Raw genomic sequence first — 17866 nt, 5'->3', positions numbered from 1 at the left:
GAATCAACAATTTGACGCCACAATACACGGTTCGAGGCCGCATCTCTCCATCCTCGAATACGCCCCACGCTCGCCAAGTCGTTTTGCACCTGGTCTGCCCATATCGCTCACTGCGCTCCACGCCGTCTCGTACCTGCCGGATCGGATGCATACACCATCTTTGCAGGGTTACTGTCCGACATTCTTGCAACATGTCCTGCCCATCGTACCCTTCCGGCTTTAGCTACCTTCTGGATACTGGGTTCGCCGTAGAGTTGGGCGAGCTCATGGTTCATTCTTCGCCGCCACACACCGTCTTCTTGCACACCGCCAAAGATGGTCCTAAGCACCCGTCACTCGAATACTCCGAGTGCTTGCAAGTCTTCCTCGGGTATTGTCCATGTTTTATGTCCGTAGAGGACAACCGGTCTTATAAGCGGCTTGTACATAACACAACCATGGGCTCTCTTTTTGGACACCAGGAACATCTCTTCCGCCCTGATGTGTATGATACTGCGGACATCATCCCCCAATGCCGAAAGCTTCTCTGCAGTACGGATACTTAAAGATGTTCGCGTACTTGCTCTTATCCAACTAAAGTAACAAAGCATTTCCACTGTTCCGAACCTTCAAAACCTTCTCCGGAATATTATATATCCTGACTTTCTATCCATCAGTTGTCAGGGACCGTCGAGGGCTTCCAGCTCTCGTACGCCGTCTCTGGTCTCTGCCCTCCTCGCTGAACAAGTTTGGGCGTCTTTTTTTACAAGGAGTAATGCATTATGCATTGACCCAGCACACACGTGGTAGTTGCCAAGCAAGCTATGGGAGTGTACTGGAGTGTGAGACTCTCACCCACTAAACACTCCTCTGGCTCCAACCCTAATTTCCCCCCGGGACAGCTTTCCAGCATTACTGTTGGAGGATAGGCTGTACTTAATGTACTCATTCACACAGGCACTCACACCATTTGATACTTACTTGGATGCTCACTCTAACACACCACTGCCATGCCTCGAGGAGTCAATAGCGGTAACTGCCTGGGTCAATAGTAGGGTGGTCTAACCGGTAGTACCGAAACCGGTAATACCGGTATTACCGGCCAATTTTGGGTACCGAAAATACCGGTATTAGAGACGGAAAATACCGGTATTTTCGGTATTTCAAATTTTGCAGTCAGTATAAAAAATCTCGAATAATTTTCACCTACTTATATCAGCTCACCTGCTTTAATCGCATATCTGTCCCATATAAACAGGAAATCCAGCATAGATGGGACAAATATTCGGTTACTCAGTAAAGACTCATCGAGCAAAAAATACAACAATTAAATGCGCGCATGAGTAACTTTGCCCAAGTAAGCATCATTGACGACGTTTACGCTACAACAAAAATCGATCAACATCGTCATTAATCATACCTGTTGCTTCATTCTCTTAGCCATCTGTAAAACTGCGAATGACTTTTTCTTCAATGAACATTGTTGATATCGTCGAGAATTTTCCCGCAATGTATGAAATTGTGAAAAAGGTACGAGCCGTAGTGGTTCTTTTGCGGAGATCACCTGTGAAAAACGATTTTCTGCAAAAATATGTCCTTTCTGAATTCGGAAAAGAATTTAAATTATCAAACAACAACAAACAATTGGATAATTGGAACAATTATCAAATCAAGCCACAGAAATTTTCGTCACTATTTAGATGCTTTTAAAGAATGAATCCAAGAGAGACGATCCAAATACGCCGATATGTTTTGCTTTTTTGAATAATCCTGCCGCGAAGAAATCAATCTGAAACGATTTTGGCATTTCCTTCGAGGCATCCAGAGCTACTTTGATTAAGCAAGCGTATGGGATCTTGAAGCGTCTAATCATTCCTGATGCGATCGTTGAAACTGAGACAACGACCATACCTGACGATCGGTACAAAGAAGATGCCTCTATGAATATTTTTCTGGTTTATCGGTTAAAGAACAACTTGTGAAGGGCAAAACACTTGCGTTTCTGGTGGCAAATACTTTAATGCCAGAATCCTTGCATACAATCCGTAAGGAATTTTCTACTATGAATTGGAAGGGATTAGGGGCAAGTATTTGACATTAATTTTCGACGGTCTTGGAACCATTCGTCCTACTCTATAAATTTGTTCACAGATGGTTCGAAAATGAATAATCTGACAGGATCCGGAATCTATGGCCCTACAACAAAAATTTCTGTCCACTTAGGACAGTGGCCCACAGTATTTCAGGCGGAAATATATGCAATATTAGAATGCGTGTTATTATGCCTGAGGAGAAAGTATAGATTTGCAAAAATATGTATTTTCTCTGACAGCCAAGCGGCACTTAAGTCGCTTAATAACTACACTTGTAACTCAAAGCTAGTGTGGGAATGCATTCTGGCTTTGAAAAACTTATCCATACGCAATCGATTCTACCTATATTGGATCCCAGGACATACGGGTCTAGAGGGAAACGAGATTGCTGATGAGCTAGCCAGGAATGGATCTAATGAAAGGTTCATTGGCCCTGAGCCCTTCTGCGGGATCTCAGACTGCTCTGTAAAAATAGAACTGAACAAATATATGGTCAGTCAAATCACATCAAACTGGAATGCACTTCCCCATACGAGCCAATCCAAAAGGCTCGTAACGATTAACCCCAAGAAAACCCAACAACTATTAGGTCTCAACAAAAGGGATCTCAACATCTACACCGGTCTAATAACTGGACACTGCCCCTGCAGATACCATCTACAAAAGATCGGAGCAATCCAAACCTCAAATTGCCGCTTCTGTGACGAGGAGAGAGAAACATCAGAACACATCCTGTGGGGCGGTAAGACGAATCAGTAGATTTCGTTAATTTATTCTGGGATGTCCGAAAGAATTACAAAATTCCTGTTAATACAGGGAAAATTAGATTGTGTAAATTATACTCATTTACCACTACTTACTTTTGGTGATTCGTCACCGCAATTCTATAGTTAGGGCTTGTTGATTCCAACGAACGAATTATCGAATAGTAATCTAAGTTGGTCTTCAGCATTAGTTAGCTATTAGATATTTAGATATAAGATAACTAAGGTACTGGTATGCACACTAAGGTTTCTACAATTCTCACCTTTTCAAGTATGAATTAATTTAGTTAATTATAGTTTAGGTCAAATTACACTTTGTGGAATAGCAATTAGCTGTAAGCAAACGTAGCTGTAAGCAAATTCAGGTTAAATTCTAATGTTTTCACTGGATCTTCAATTTTGTAATTTATACCCGACACAAGTCGATTGTTAGTATTACCCAGAAATTGAGTCGTTAGGTGACCACTAGTTATAATATTGAAGGTAGTTTAGAACTTATTTTAATGCGAATTCAATTGAAAATAGTTCACTGCATGTAGAGTAGTAGAGCTCAATACTTTTTCGATCTCTGTTCTTTGTTTACGTTCCTTTGCCCATCTCTTGTTATTCACACGACCTTTCATGCGATCGATGATCCCCTGAGCAACACATGGGTGTGGTTGCGTTTCGTCGATGGAGTCTGCAGTTGTGGGGCCGTTGGGGCTCGTCGGGTCTATTGGCGTGGCGAGATTAACACATCCTCTGCTATTGCAGTGCACTCACCCAACGTAGGTTCAAAGTTCTCAGCAAGCCCTTTTTAGGGCCTGCTGACATATGGATCTTATCCCCCAAGGACGTGGTTGGCTTCATAAAGCTAGTCTCGCCAGAATGGGGGAGTCACATACTGTAACTCAGGATCTCTATTCATCAATAATAGATGGTCTTGAGTTCAGTCGACACCAAGGTGTCTCAGTGACAAACATGTTACTGAGATAACTTGCGTATTTCACAGCAAAAGGGTATATCACAATAGTCCTAAAATCTGGACGCAGTGATCTTCACCCGACAAACGAGGAAAAAAATTCGTCCTACTTCGGTTGAACCTAGGATAGGATGTGACAACTCAATTGAGACTGCCTTGTTGTTTTTTAGTCGGTTACTCTAACGAGGTGGTTGCCAGTGCAGCCAAATTAATTTGGTACAAAATCTACTAAATATCATGTATCAAAAATTGATGTTTTTCTTTCAATTCCATCCATTATTTTATTAAGAAAAGCGAAAGACTAACAGAGAGAAGTTACCGCTTATGAAAATAAGACTTTGAAATCGAAAATGACATAAAAGTTAATGATAATGCTTAAAATCAACAGTTTTAAAACTCTTACAACCCTTTAAATAAATTTATATGGGGTTTGCAGTTCAATGTAAATTAATTTTGTGTTAAAAAAGCTAAAAATCAAACATTTATCAACTTTTCAAACCAGAACCATGGTCAAACTAACAACATGCTGCCCTACGAAAAACGCGCCGCCGCCAATTGAAGTTATCGATTGTTATTTTCAACCAATCAGCCCCCGGTACGATTGTGACAGGAAATCGGTACGATTTTTAATGACTACTTGGCACTTCCTATCCTAGGGTTGAACCAGAGAGGGCATTCTCAGTAGTTGGCAACATTGCTAACAAAATCCAATGCGGATTGGGAGATGAGTCGCTCAGTATGTAATGTCCACTTAAGTTTCGCTTTGCCCAGCTCAACAAGCAATGATTTTAACATTTGAAGTTTGTCAATAAATATTGTTTTTCATCCAAAAGTCCAAATCAAAAGTTTTACTTTTACTACCTGAAATTTAAAAAAAAAACGGTATTCTACCGGTATTACCGGTATTGACTCCATCAAATACCAGACAAAAATGGTCAATACCGACCACCCTAGTCAATAGATACTAGGCTAAGACACTCCTACCTCAGCACAGGCCGATCACTCACTCTTCTGCCGAAGCAGACCATGAGAAGTAGGAGCACTCCCGTGCCTCCCCGTGGAGCACACTTGTGCCTCACTGTGGGTGTGTGGATTCAACCCTGCCACCGAAGCAACTTCTCCAAATGTCACTCGCCCCATGTGAGTCTTATTTTTTGCTTTTAACGACACACGGCTGCTTTGATATGGCCTGCTTGCGGACACATGAAGCTTGTTATAGGGGTTTAACAGAGCCCACTGCCAAACCCCACCACGTCCTAGGCAGGCTCCCTAACTCGCACAGGCCGTGGGGAGGGATCGTAAAGCCCTTAGACATAGTCCCTGCTGCCCCTTGTTGGGCGTCTGTCCCGTTATGTTGGTCAGAGCTGCGGGCCATACCATTACCATTGGAGATTAATTTCCATTTGACTTCCATCTGGACATGCCTGTCGTTCACAGGTCGTCTTGTTCTCTTCGAGCATGCATTGGGCCAGTCAGGAAGTCTGACGACTCTTGCTCCATCATTGCATTGTGCCCTCCGTGGAATGCGAAGGCGTCAATTTGATTACTTTTCTGCGTTTTCCCGCTCTCCTCTTCGACAAGCGTCCTGATGAGAAGGTCATGTTCCCTCTTGGTCTGCAAAAGCTATAGCAGGTTTTGCTTGAGGTCCTTACGGATATTATTATTGATGATGATGATGATAATGACTACCATCTATTGTAGAAAGGCAACTGCCAGTAGCACTTGTCATATATGACAAATGATTGATCCTGTTTATATTATTGTTTGTATTTCATCAGACTCCTGTATGAAAGGCCAAAAATAGATAGGGTGGTTCCATAAGCAATGACGCTTATGCGAATCCACGGGATGAGAAAAGTGAGAACAGTCCGCCCTTTATCCACGAAATGTTAACAAAAGGATGTTGGCGATCCCACTCTTCCTGTCCGAATCGCTTCAATCGGGTGCCCTGATGGCTGTTTTATATGTTTATAATCATACAGTTTGTAACGTTCCTTCCCTGGTGGACCACTAATAAATTTCCAATCTGTGATATTCCATAATCTATACTAAACATTACCATTATTAATATCAAGTTCCACCAATAGTCACCAAAACTACTGCTCTTTATTTTCACTCTACATTGACACTCTATACACGTCTATTTCAAACTCCTCACTTCCTGATCTACACTGTTATTCTAGAATACCACATCCTCCCCTGACAGAAATAGGAATGTACCAAATTATTAATGTTACAGAGAAATGCAATCGGCAGACGAGGTTCTAACTTAAGTCCGTATGGTTGACGTTGTGTGTATGGTAGGTGTTGTAGCCGGTCGATTCATTCAGTACGATTAATAAGCGACCATAGATTCAATTGGAATGTCGTTTACCCTCATCTTCCTCCGGTGACAATAAAAAAAAATAACTGAAAAGAAAGTAAATAAATGAATTATATTTGATGAAATTATAGTAATAAAATAACACAATCTCTCAAACTGCTTGATTCCCGTTCTTCTGCATTTTGTTTTCATTAGCATTCTGAGCAGCTTCCTACTTATCTCTTTGAGGGTCAAACAACCCATTTCCCAGGTTGCTTGTTCTTTGACTGCCAATCATCAGCCAATGAGCTCAGGAAACTCTGCAAAACACATTTTCTCAGCTCTCTCCTCTGGTAAACAAACTACATGTCCAGGCCACTGTAATTTGCCATATTTTGTAGGCCTGTTTATATTTGTGTCTGCTAAGTACAGCTCATGATTAATGCGTCTGCGCCCTTCTCCATTTAGCACAAAATACCATGTGGGGCTTTTCTTTCGCTCAAATACTTTGGGAGTTAGATAGTCTTTCTTCTTGTTTTTTTCAAGCTCCATGACCGTATAGGGCCGCTGGACGAATGAACGATGTGCACAGTGCTATATATGTCGTATCAATGTTCGTGTCAATCGCAACAAGACAGCTGTTATTATTATGATACTTTACTAAGTATTAACCAGATCAAGTTACTTGTCCATATATTTGGTTTCAACATAGTTTATGATCAGCCCTATTATATTTTTCTCTCATTTGCAAGGCATGAAAGATATTCCCAGTACTCGATGTCATCCGCCAAGCCAAAATTAGTATGTATAATTTGTTGCTAAAACATTTCCTTGCATCTTCGAAGTCTATGTTGAACAGCAGTTTGGAGAGTGTATCGTCCTGATTTAATCCATCTAATGTCACGAAAGAATCGGATGTCTCACTGTTCGTTCCGAAGCTCGATTTTGACCCATCCAGCGTTGCACGAAACAATTCAATCCGCAAAGACAGAAAGTCGCAGGCTGCCTCTAAATCCACAAACAGATGATGAGTCTAAACGTATATCATCCCAAACCTTAACTGATTGTTGTTAACCTTGAAAATAGATTATAAAATAACATTAACAACACAAAGCAAACAGGAGTTAGGGCATGCTTCCTGATTTATTTTGTTACCTCGGATATACTGAATGGAATACAATTTTCATAAGTATAAGTAGATATACTAGAGTGATGACGTCTGTTTGTCGTCAAGAAGTTATTCTAGTACGAAACTCATAGTTACACAGCATTTATATTATGATGCTAATTACAACATGATTGATAGTTACGTTCCGAAGCTATGACAAAAAATTAACATAATAGCACTTGTTGTTAAAAAAAAGCGAAAAGAATTAACGCTTCTTTTTTTATTTGTGGTAAAATATAATATAAATAAAAATATTATTGTAATCATTTACATACAAAATAGTTCTATCTTATTAAAAATAACAATTTAATTTTCATATATGCTTTCCACTTTTTTTAATAAACGAGAAGGCCACCAACATTTTGTTTCCATTTTTTTTTTCTCTGAAGTGAATTGGAATCTATTTTTCTCAAAGCTTAGTAAATAGTGCCCAACGTTTCTTATATCATACTAACATCTTCTGGTTTCTTCAACTCGAAGCGTTTTGGACACTTACAAGACAATACCATGAATTTAACTTTTCCGATTACCTATCAGAAATCTGTGCAAGTTCTATCGCTTTCAACATAATTATCTATCGAATTTTTAGTTCTGATCACTTCCATAATTATCTATTTTTTTCGGTTTACGTATCAGCCTGGTGTTATGTTGAGTCATTTCTCCAATATTTTTTAACAATTTAATTGCATCTAACTCCAAAAAATGAGACTCTAGCGTTAGAAGTATCCTGTAGCGCAATACTGATCATAGAATCTAAAAGATCGTGTGGAAATCATCTGTGTCCTGCGGTTGTTTAATTCGTACCAGCTTTGACGTTGGAAATGGGTGATCGCAATACCATATATCGCATATATCCATATCCATCGTCCATAAATTTGAACTATTCTCGTCGATAAAAAAAAGCCTGTCATTAGCCTATGTGATAGACTTAATCTTCAACTCACTTTTATTTCAAAATATGAAACACGTTTGTCCTAGTGGTGTTAGAAATTATCAGTTAATGTTGGGTTAAAACCAGATTCGTTTGTTTTAAATATTTATCGTGTGTGGTATGTTATTTCTGTTATGCTTCATATTACCAACACTTTAGAATTTTTTTTAAAATTGTTTTTTTATCAGATAAATTGGTTCCAGTGGTAAGCCAAAAATCAAAACTTACATATGATCCCATGATAATCCTATTTGAATGATTGTATATTAATGAGAGATTTCATTCGGCTAAACAACAAACTCCAAATACTTTGTTTGAAATTCCAAGTTCAAATGCATTGAGCTGCGAACTAGATTCAATACAAATTTCAAGATATTTTGCTTGAAATCCGCAAATTTACTGTCCCTGGGTTACGTACACGTTTCTATTTTCTCACAATATTTTTTCATTATGCCTTTCCCTTTTTTTTTGCCTTTCGCATATACTAAGTAAACGTAAAGGCTATAGGCCTGTAATGCATTCAATTGAACGCAAATAAATGTGAATGATGGAAATAAGTGAATCTATCTCCATAAAGTGCAGTTTTGACCACTCTTATGTGCTTTTCTAGTTACATTTTATTATAAACGAGAAGGCTCTATTGCCTGTCTATTGCAAAGTAATCATGTGTAGATTGTAAAATAATTCATAACGTTCATTTTTATTGAAATCCTTAAAAGATTTGGAATGACTCAAGAAATTGAATTTTGTTTGGAATGAACTATAATTAGTAAGAGTCAAATTACTTTCTTGCCTTGCAGCTTTTCTCGGTGGAATGAAAACTTTATACAGCTTGCAGTTTACTTTATCTGCAGTACACAGATGTAAACGAAGTTTGAACGCATACTAAGAATTTCGTCGATGCGAACCATGGGTAAACCCAACTTCTCACAACGATTAAACTGGCCTTGGGTTCAACTTCGAACATTGAATCTTGGGCTTTACTCGACACAAGTCTTCTTACCAACACCAGATGACCTACCCGACTTTTATATTCACACTATGAAAACAATCACTGCAATGCAATGACCTTAGGCTTAATCCGATTCATATGTTCCAACTATGTGACGAACACCAGATGGCCATGGGCTTAACCCGACTCATCTCTTCCATCTGTGCAACGACACCAGATGGCCTTGGGCTTAACCCGACTCATCTATTTCCGCTGTGAAAACAAACACCAGATGGCCTTGGGCTTAACCCGACTCATCTATTTCCGTTGTGAAAACAAACACCAGATGGCCTTGGGCTTAACCCGACTCATCTCTTCTATCTGTGTAACGACACCAGATGGCCATGGGCTTAACCCGACTCATCCATTTCTGCTGTGAAAACAAACACCAGATGGCCTTGGGCTTAACCCGACTCATCTATCTCCACTGTATAAACAAACACCAGATGGCCTTGGGCTTAACCCGACTCATCTCTTCCATGTATGCAACGACACCAGATGGCCATGGGCTTAACCCGACTCATCTATCTCGTCACATCTACTCCAACAACACCCAACGCAACACTCGAACGCTTTTGCTATCTATGAGTTCTTGAAGATAGATATTTTCAGATTTGAATCATTTCACTGTAATAAATTCATGCATTTTTACTGTCAAAAATCTTTAAATTCAACTAAACAAAACCCGATTGATTTCTCATCATTCCTTCTCGGGCACTTTTTTTTCTAACAGTTTCCGAGTTATAGTTTTCCGAAATAAATGATAACAAAAAAAAATCATACACCCTTCTTAAAAGTTACTCTCGAGCCCGAAAGATGTCATGTCAAAATATAAAAAGTGAATATGTTTATAATGTTTCGTTCAAATCGAAGTTAATCATGCGAAATTTTGCTTTTTCTATATAATCATTTTGCTTGTTATTGCTCCTCAAATCCACATATTCTCAAAAAGTCATTCAATGAATCCAACCTCTCAATAGAATCAACGGTAAAAAAAAAGTATAATGATTAAATTTATTTTGAGTAATATTTACCGTCAACTTAAACGAACTTTAATTTAATTTTTTTTGTTTGGGTTGATTTACTTAACCGTGTATTTTCAAAGAAGTAACAGGGCATATACATGAAATCACTATGCCTAAATTCTCCTGTCACAATCTCACAATCATCCCATCATGATGTCTCCACCCAGCGCGATAAGAAAACAAAAACTTACCATTTGACAAAACAAAACACTTCAAACACAAAACCAATTACAATTTCTTCAGCACACCCTTTCATGGCAGGATCGCCAATGTGATATTCCATAATCTATACTAAACATTACCATTATTAATATCAAGTTCCACCAATAGTCACCAAAACTACTGCTCTTTATTTTCACTCTACCTTGACACTCTATACACGTCTATTTCAAACTCCTCACTTCCTGATCTACACTGTTATTCTAGAATACCACACAATCAACAAGGCGAGCCGCGAATTCAGATGACTCCGTTGTTCAAAGTTTTACTTAAGCGCCAATCAAGCTAATGCTTGATGCAAAACTTCACGTTACAAAAGTTTGCCCGGTTCAAGCTCTGTGGCAAGTCGTGGGAACGCACAGAAAAATCATGGGAGCCAATCATAACTCAGCGACGCGACTAAAATTCATTACGATTTTATTGAATAAAAAAAAACAATCAAATACGTTAACACAATCTATTGCTCACTAGCAAGTCCATTACAATTTAATTTCTAAACGGCCGTAAATTGTGAGCTAATTCTGCTTAACACTAACTTCAACACACGCGCAGTTACAAAAATGTCAGTAGTGTGCACACATTTTCTTCACTTATCTTCTTTCTCAGCCAGGCATGGTCCCACGTCGCTGGTTGGGAACCGCTGAAGAATCTCACGTGGACTCCGACTAAAACCGACCACCGTTGTTGGTGCTGTGGCGGATGGATGAGCACACAATCACTTTCATGACTCAATATGGCAAGAAAATTCATGCTTACATCGGTTTTTCACTGGAAATCACACACTTCTAGCTTTACCAATCAACTTTTGTTCGGTTGGACTAAATAACTGTTGTTTGGTTGGACTATTGGCGTTGCAGAGAAGCCTATCAACGACAGGAGGGGATATTAACTCTTTAGAAAATTATTTTATTTGCATTGAAAAAATGCAGCTTCGCATTGTGTATTGCAAGGCGATTTACCAGACGTAGCAGCTGGAGCCGCAAAAGCCCTTATATTCTGCAACCGAACCCGCGCACCTTTAATCAAAGGCCGGGATAATACCAAGCGACCGGATGGATGGGCAGTCAAACCGTGACTGGGTATTCGACCTCGTGCCTCTCACAGTCGTCGGTCTGGCAATGATGTCTTCCTCGGTGGGGCTTTGCTCCGTTGCTCGCCGGTTGGCTTTGGGATGGGATAGGGAGCTTGCTCTGCTTAGAGGTCCTAACCGTCCAACTGTTAGAAAATTACTGACAATCTGTGCGTGGTTTGTCCCTACTTTATACTTGCTTATAAAAATAAAAATATATGTAATGGTATTTTCTCACCAGATTTCTGTGATTGAAAAATACATGACCGCAACCCTACATATATACATCTGATCTGGACCCCAACACTAAGGTCATCTTCAGCATCTCACAATTGACTTCAGTCAAGTAAAAGATGCTAAAAAACGTCCTCGGCTACCGTCTAAACGCTCATCTGCGAAGCTATAATCAAGTAGTGGAACTAAATTTGGTTCTATCCCATATCATGACATTTTAACAAATATTAAAGACTAGAATACATAAGGATTCTATGAGCAAACATATAGCGGACAGCCCAAGGTATAAATCCTGAATTACAAGTAGATCAATGCTTCTCAGATCCTTTGAACTCCTACCCCCTTGACGTGGCTGTCGAACCCTGCTGGAGCAGTTGCGATCCTGAACCCATGGTTATCAAGGATGGCATACGGCATATGCTAGGGTTGATCAGTACAAACAGGAAAACTCATCTGACGCTACTCCCATGCTTATGTAGGATAAGGATGATCGTTGCGGAACGGTTTTTCAGAATTTTATGGGACGGAAAGCAGCCTACCCGCCGTTTGAAGCCAGTGTCATTCGACCTTACTAAGGCGGTAGAATATCGCATCCGTCAGCCCTATAGGTGAAAGCGTTTCGTTACTCTGTAATCATAATCGAAATTCGTAAGCCTGCCAGAATCATAATTGAGACCTGACTGGTCATTTGGCCCCAATGCGGTTCTTAACGCTTCTACACTGAGGAATCGAACTACGTCGATCAATGTCTGACCCCTTTGACTGGCTCATCCACTCCGCTGACCAATGCCTCGTGTCCTTTCTCACCGCAACGATAGCAAAGATTGCTACGTTCCGGCCCATTACAATTTCAGGACTTATGGCCCCTCAACTTCTGCGCCGCAGTGCGAACTGACGGTGGACATGAGGTCATCTGCTTATGTAGCCTGTACTGATTTTGACTGAAATTGTACTGATCAAGTGAGGTTGTGTGTGCTATTTGCCAGTCGGTCGTCAAGCTCAGGCCAGAACACGTAAACTCAAGTTCAGTTCAATCATTGGTTGCGTAGTTGTTAAAGCACCAGTCTTGCGTACTAAGGGTCGTGGGTTTGAGTCCCATCAAAGGGAAAGTGGTTACCTCCAATCCATTTTTTTAAATCATAACTCTCCACATAATGTATATATTCACATCTGAGTTTTCAGAACATTGTAAATTAATAAATTAAGGACATAGTTGGAAGAGTACCAAGATGGCAGCCAATATGGCACCGGACCTTCCACGGGCCAACCCCACACCTCCCGCACTCCTCTCCCACCAACATTCGAATGCATCGAACAGCATCGAACAAAAGTTAATTATTCAAATTACTAACCTGTTCACAGCATATTTTCTTACTTCCCGTGATAATGAACATGTTTCTTCAATGAATCCTATGTATTCCGGCTCGAATTGTAGCATAAATTAGCAGTTTCGTGCCAATTTAATAGCCGTCCGCGATTTGTTGGGTTCATCACTGCACTTCACTTCTTCTCAAAGGGCATTGGAATAATCAAGTTTTTACTCACTTCTCCGCACATGAGCAGCCCGAAATGTTGATAGAATGCAAATTAAACACCACTTTTTGAAATCAGTCACTTATTTGAACCGAAAACTTAGTATAAACTGCTAGATTTGCCCGAAAAAAACGATTAAAAACTGATCGCGGAGCGAATGTAAACACCGCGGTGCACCGGCACCGGCAGCAGCAAACTAATAAGTAGGGTGGCTCAAAAAATAATTTTGCTTCGCCACGCTCAGTTGATTATGATTTATAATTTGGGTGTCATCCAATGGTTTGGGCTTACCGTGCGCAGGTCGTTTCAGGTTTGTATGACAGTTGATATGGCGAGGTTGAATTTAACATTATTCTGATTCTGGCACTCCGTCATTGGGCGATGGTGAGGGGGGAGACCATATGACGGGATGAAATATTTAAGAGCTTCAACTCCATAGAGAATCCATATTGAATGGTCGTTCCAATAGTTGGGAGTCGATTTTAAACGAGGTTGCGATTCTTTCGCATGATAATTAGGCTTCTCAGAAGGCATTAGTGAAACGTGCAATTTAACAAAATACCCAGAATTTGTCTGTGATATCTATCGCACCAGGGGCAGATACTTCTAGTCTAGTCTAGTCTACACTATCGTACCAGGGGCAGATACTTCATACAAAAAGTGTGACATAAGGGTGAGTATAAAATGCTATATTTGCGTTACGTAATCAATGGATCTTTCCTGCGGTGCGGTTTTCGTTCACTGAAGTCTCTGATATGTTGCTTTCAGCAATATGGGTTCTCTTTTCGCCAGCGTTTGGAGGGAAAGCGCCGTAATCAGTGTAATAAAAGGTTTAGTTTCCCATTCTAGTTTTCATACAAACTTGAACCGGCTTGCGCTCAACCAGTTTTTGTTCAAATCGGTTTTTTTAGGACACTCGGAGCATGGGACGGAATCGAGTGAGCGTGATGGTGCTGGGTCGTTTTGAACCACCCTACTAATATTCTTTGTTTTTTATAAATACGACACCAATACTACTACAGTATATGAAAGTTTTTACTGTACCAATACTATCAAAGCTTTGTTCTGGTACTCAACCCACCTTCACCTTAAACTAGAAAATAATGTTGAAATCCGCACGAGAATGATGGACAATATGAGAAAGGAAAGGGTAGATACGTATCACTGTGTATGAATAAATATATCATTTTCACTTTATCATTTCATTTGCATGTTTACTTCATCGGCATCAAAATATCATTCTTTCATCTATTGGATCACTAAAAGCTCTCTTTATTTTTCTTTTGCGCTTCCGTTTCAGTATTTCATTTTGATTTTCCTTATTTTCGTGACGATGCTCATCGGAGGCATCCTGGGCTACGTGTTCCGCGAAAAGGTATCCCAGACCATGCAACAGGAAATGCACTCGTCGATGACGTTCTACGGTGCGTACGGAAAGCGCTCGATCACCCAAGCCTGGGACATGACCCAGGAGCGGCTCAAGTGCTGCGGCGTCAAACACTACAACGACTGGCGCGGTTCGATCCCACAGTCTTGCTGCCAGAAGACTTTCACGGACTACAAACCCTGCCAGGACCACCCGACGCCGGAGAACATCTACATCCAGGGCTGCCTGGACATCACGTCGAACCTGATACGGGACAATGCGGCGTTCATCGGGGCGTCCGGAATCATCGTGGCAATTCTGCTCATCTTCGGCATGATCTTCTCGTGTTCGCTGTTCCGGATGATTGAATAGTACGGCATTTCTTACTACATTTAACCGTAACTTGTCATAAATATTTTACCACTTGATCGCCTAGCGTTGTTCTGAATAATCGGATTACCTACCTGAGAGAGAGCAAAACAAAAGTACAATGTAAGGGCGTGCCTATGTTTTTTTTTGTACATTTATAAACGGAATTGAAAGTAACGCAAAGTTTCAAAATGAAAATTTCCAACAAACTTAAATTGAACAAATAGCGTATACCTAATGTGTTGCTTTTATTGTCAATGTATGAGAACTTTTCCAGAAAAAGTTGCCACAGATCTTCAATTTCTAATAGTATATAGAATCTCATCAATCGCATATGTAAATAAGGAGAATGCGGCATTGCATTTATGCTAAATAAAGCGGAAACGCTACAGAAATTCAAAAGCACTCAATCGCAAACAAATTCTTTATAATTAACTTAAAAATTTTAGTGCGTAAGTTGATAGAAACTATTGATCTGAGAAAACAAAGATTGTCGAAAATGAATCCATCCACCGGGAATTGAATCCGATGATATTCATTCCAACACATTCGCCAATCGAACATATTCGTCGCTGCAATACATCTGAATGTCTGTGTCATTGTGAAAGCCAATTCTTAATGATAATAAATACAAACTTAAGGAAATTTTAATCAATACTGTCCAATTATTCAAGAAAGAAAGTCAAGCACAAACACTAATAAGTATACACAAAAGGCCTCGCGAACAAAGACATAGGATTGCCAATCTGGTAATAGCGAGTTCGATTATCGGTCCAGGATCAGGTCCAGCGCAAAGGTTTTTTGAGATTTAGATTGTTTAAGGCGAATTTGGCGTCTTCGAGAAAGTTTTGCAGACAAACCTTGTATGTTGTAAAGCGGAAATATATTTTTCATCTCATTTTCACGAAGATACCTTAATACCTCCAAAGAACTGCTCGAGTATTAAGAATTCGCTAAATCGTATTATAAAGGTACTACCGAAAATATATTTATTTTTCATTGAATTTAAATAAAATTCAATGCTGTCTCGATTCCCCACTAATGTTCATCTGTTTCCTTTTCCAGTACTTCCTCCTATTTTTCCTGCTGTTCGCTGTGATCTTCCTTGGTACCATTTTGGGTTACATCTTCCACGATCGCGCCATGGAGTCGTTCAAGGAGACCCTTTACCACTCATTGACCCAGTACGGTCGGCGCCGAATGATGACCATTTCCTGGGACATGACCCAGGAGGAGCTGCAATGCTGCGGAGTGGAAAGCTTCGTCGATTGGCGCGATCGGATTCCGGACTCGTGCTGCCAAGATGATTATGGTGGGCGCAAGCGACCCTGCCAGGAGTTGCAGACATCGTTGACGATCTTTAGGGACGGCTGCTACGATTCGATCACGAAGGAACTGCTGATGAACGCGGGAATGCTGGGGGTGGCAAGCCTAGGACTGGCATTCGCCATGGTTCCGGCCATGTTGATGGCCTACTATATGTTGACGGTGCTTTGAAAAAGGGAGATAAGGGAAGAGGGTGATGAAAGGGTAGGAAATGCGCACAGCTTCATTCAAATGGCATATAGTGCTTTTCGGAAAATGTTAATTCTGAAAATGACCAGAAAAGTCTCATTTTGGCATGCAGTAGGAAAAATACGCGCACAGTAGAAACTAGTAGAAGCATTTGTAGAAGTACGACGAATGGCACATCATATACGCGTATTGTAAGAGCCCTTAGAAAAGTATGTATAGAGGCATGAAGTAGATTAAAGTCAATAACACTGCGCAACACTAGATTGCGCTTCAAGATGAAACCAAAAATTAACCAAGGTTTGTGGTCTATAGTGACCTCTGGTGAAATTTGTTTTGAAAATAATTCGAACGAGACTTCAAAATTCTAGATGCAAGTTTGTATGGAAAATTAGGGATGTTTAAGGTGTCATCAACCCGGCACTGCATTTATGTTTCTTCAGTACTGTCGTCGTTTTTCAATTGATTTTGATATTGCATTTTTTCTAGAATTAGGCTTTAAACAAAGTACCAGTTTCTAAACTAGATACGATGCTATTAAAGAGACGTAGAGGAAATATAATCAATTCTGGCTTTACGGACAGCACACGGAAAAAATCTTGTGAGACCTTGAAGCTACTGTCAGTATGAGCAATTAAAACGTGTGCTGCAATTGAATATCCTGCTTTCTTCAGCACCATTGCCATATTTTAGGTTAGTCTAAATAATTTACAAATCGTCACGTGGCCATCTAACAAATAAAAATAAAGTCATCACAAGTATTTTCAACATGCCTACCTGCTATGCGACATGTATTTATAATTACGAAAATCATGTTTTATTTTATTTGAAAGAAATAACATTTGTGCCTACGCACTTAATTTTTTTTACCGTGATTTCAGCAAAATGTTGAACTTTTACCGAGTTTCCCACAGCCGTGCCCCAGCAACCATGTTTTTTGCCGAGATTTCTATCAAAGTTGTTGTAAACCAGCTAATAAATTGCCGAAAATCAGCTAACAAACGTCATTTTTGCCAGGATATCAGTTTTTATTTTGCCGGGCAGACGGCTGTGCGGATTTTTGCCGAGCTGCAAAATTAAAAACTGAGTGTGTACACAAAAAAAATCTTTGGTAAAATTAACCCAAAAATAAATGCCGAGACGCCACTCACCTTGTTCAGAGTTTTCAGCTATTCTCAAAGGGGATTCGGTTGATCTTTCTTCACAGCAAGTTGAAGTTTTTGATCCATTGGAGTTGATGCTGATCGACATTCAGCCATTCCAAAACGTTTCAGCATTTCGTCAATATAGGGGAACGGTTCGGCACTTCCTCTCATAGCTCCCATTTCCATCCCATCAAAAATATAGCAA

At 40.0% G+C, this 17866-nt stretch overlaps 2 protein-coding genes and 1 long non-coding RNA gene across 5 annotated transcripts in view; 2 read left to right on the top strand and 1 right to left on the bottom strand.

Moving 5' to 3' along the window:
- LOC134226285 (tetraspanin-11-like) overlaps positions 1 to 15655 on the top strand; it is an 86426-nt gene extending 70771 nt beyond the window's left edge. For all 3 annotated transcript variants that reach the window (XM_062706956.1, XM_062706955.1, XM_062706958.1), the window contains one exon: positions 14570 to 15655. In XM_062706956.1, coding sequence (XP_062562940.1) covers positions 14570 to 15007 — 438 coding nt within the window. In that variant the 3' untranslated portion in view covers positions 15008 to 15655. The remainder of the gene's footprint in view (positions 1 to 14569) is intronic.
- Positions 2864 to 3356, bottom strand: LOC134223439 (uncharacterized). The gene is made up of 3 exons (XR_009982579.1): positions 3276 to 3356; positions 3100 to 3185; positions 2864 to 3031 (listed from the first exon to the last, which is right to left on the bottom strand). It is a non-coding gene; the product is annotated as an uncharacterized LOC134223439 (long non-coding RNA).
- A 390-nt stretch (positions 15656 to 16045) lies between the features above and the next one.
- On the top strand, positions 16046 to 17378 carry LOC134222865 (CD63 antigen-like). Its single transcript, XM_062702009.1, has one exon. The coding sequence runs from the start codon at positions 16046 to 16048 to the stop codon at positions 16499 to 16501; it is 456 nt and encodes a 151-aa protein (XP_062557993.1). The 3' UTR covers positions 16502 to 17378.
- Positions 17379 to 17866: the final 488 nt, after the last annotated feature.

This window comes from Armigeres subalbatus, chromosome 3 (genome assembly GCF_024139115.2).
Source record: "Armigeres subalbatus isolate Guangzhou_Male chromosome 3, GZ_Asu_2, whole genome shotgun sequence".
In the NCBI taxonomy this organism is placed as follows: domain Eukaryota; kingdom Metazoa; phylum Arthropoda; class Insecta; order Diptera; family Culicidae; genus Armigeres; species Armigeres subalbatus.
This window is presented reverse-complemented; position numbering and strand designations above follow the sequence as displayed.

Excerpts from the sequence above, each read along its gene's own strand:
- LOC134222865 (XM_062702009.1), top strand. The coding sequence starts at position 16,046 with ATGTTCATCTGTTTCCTTTTCCAGTACTTCCTCCTATTTTTCCTGCTG.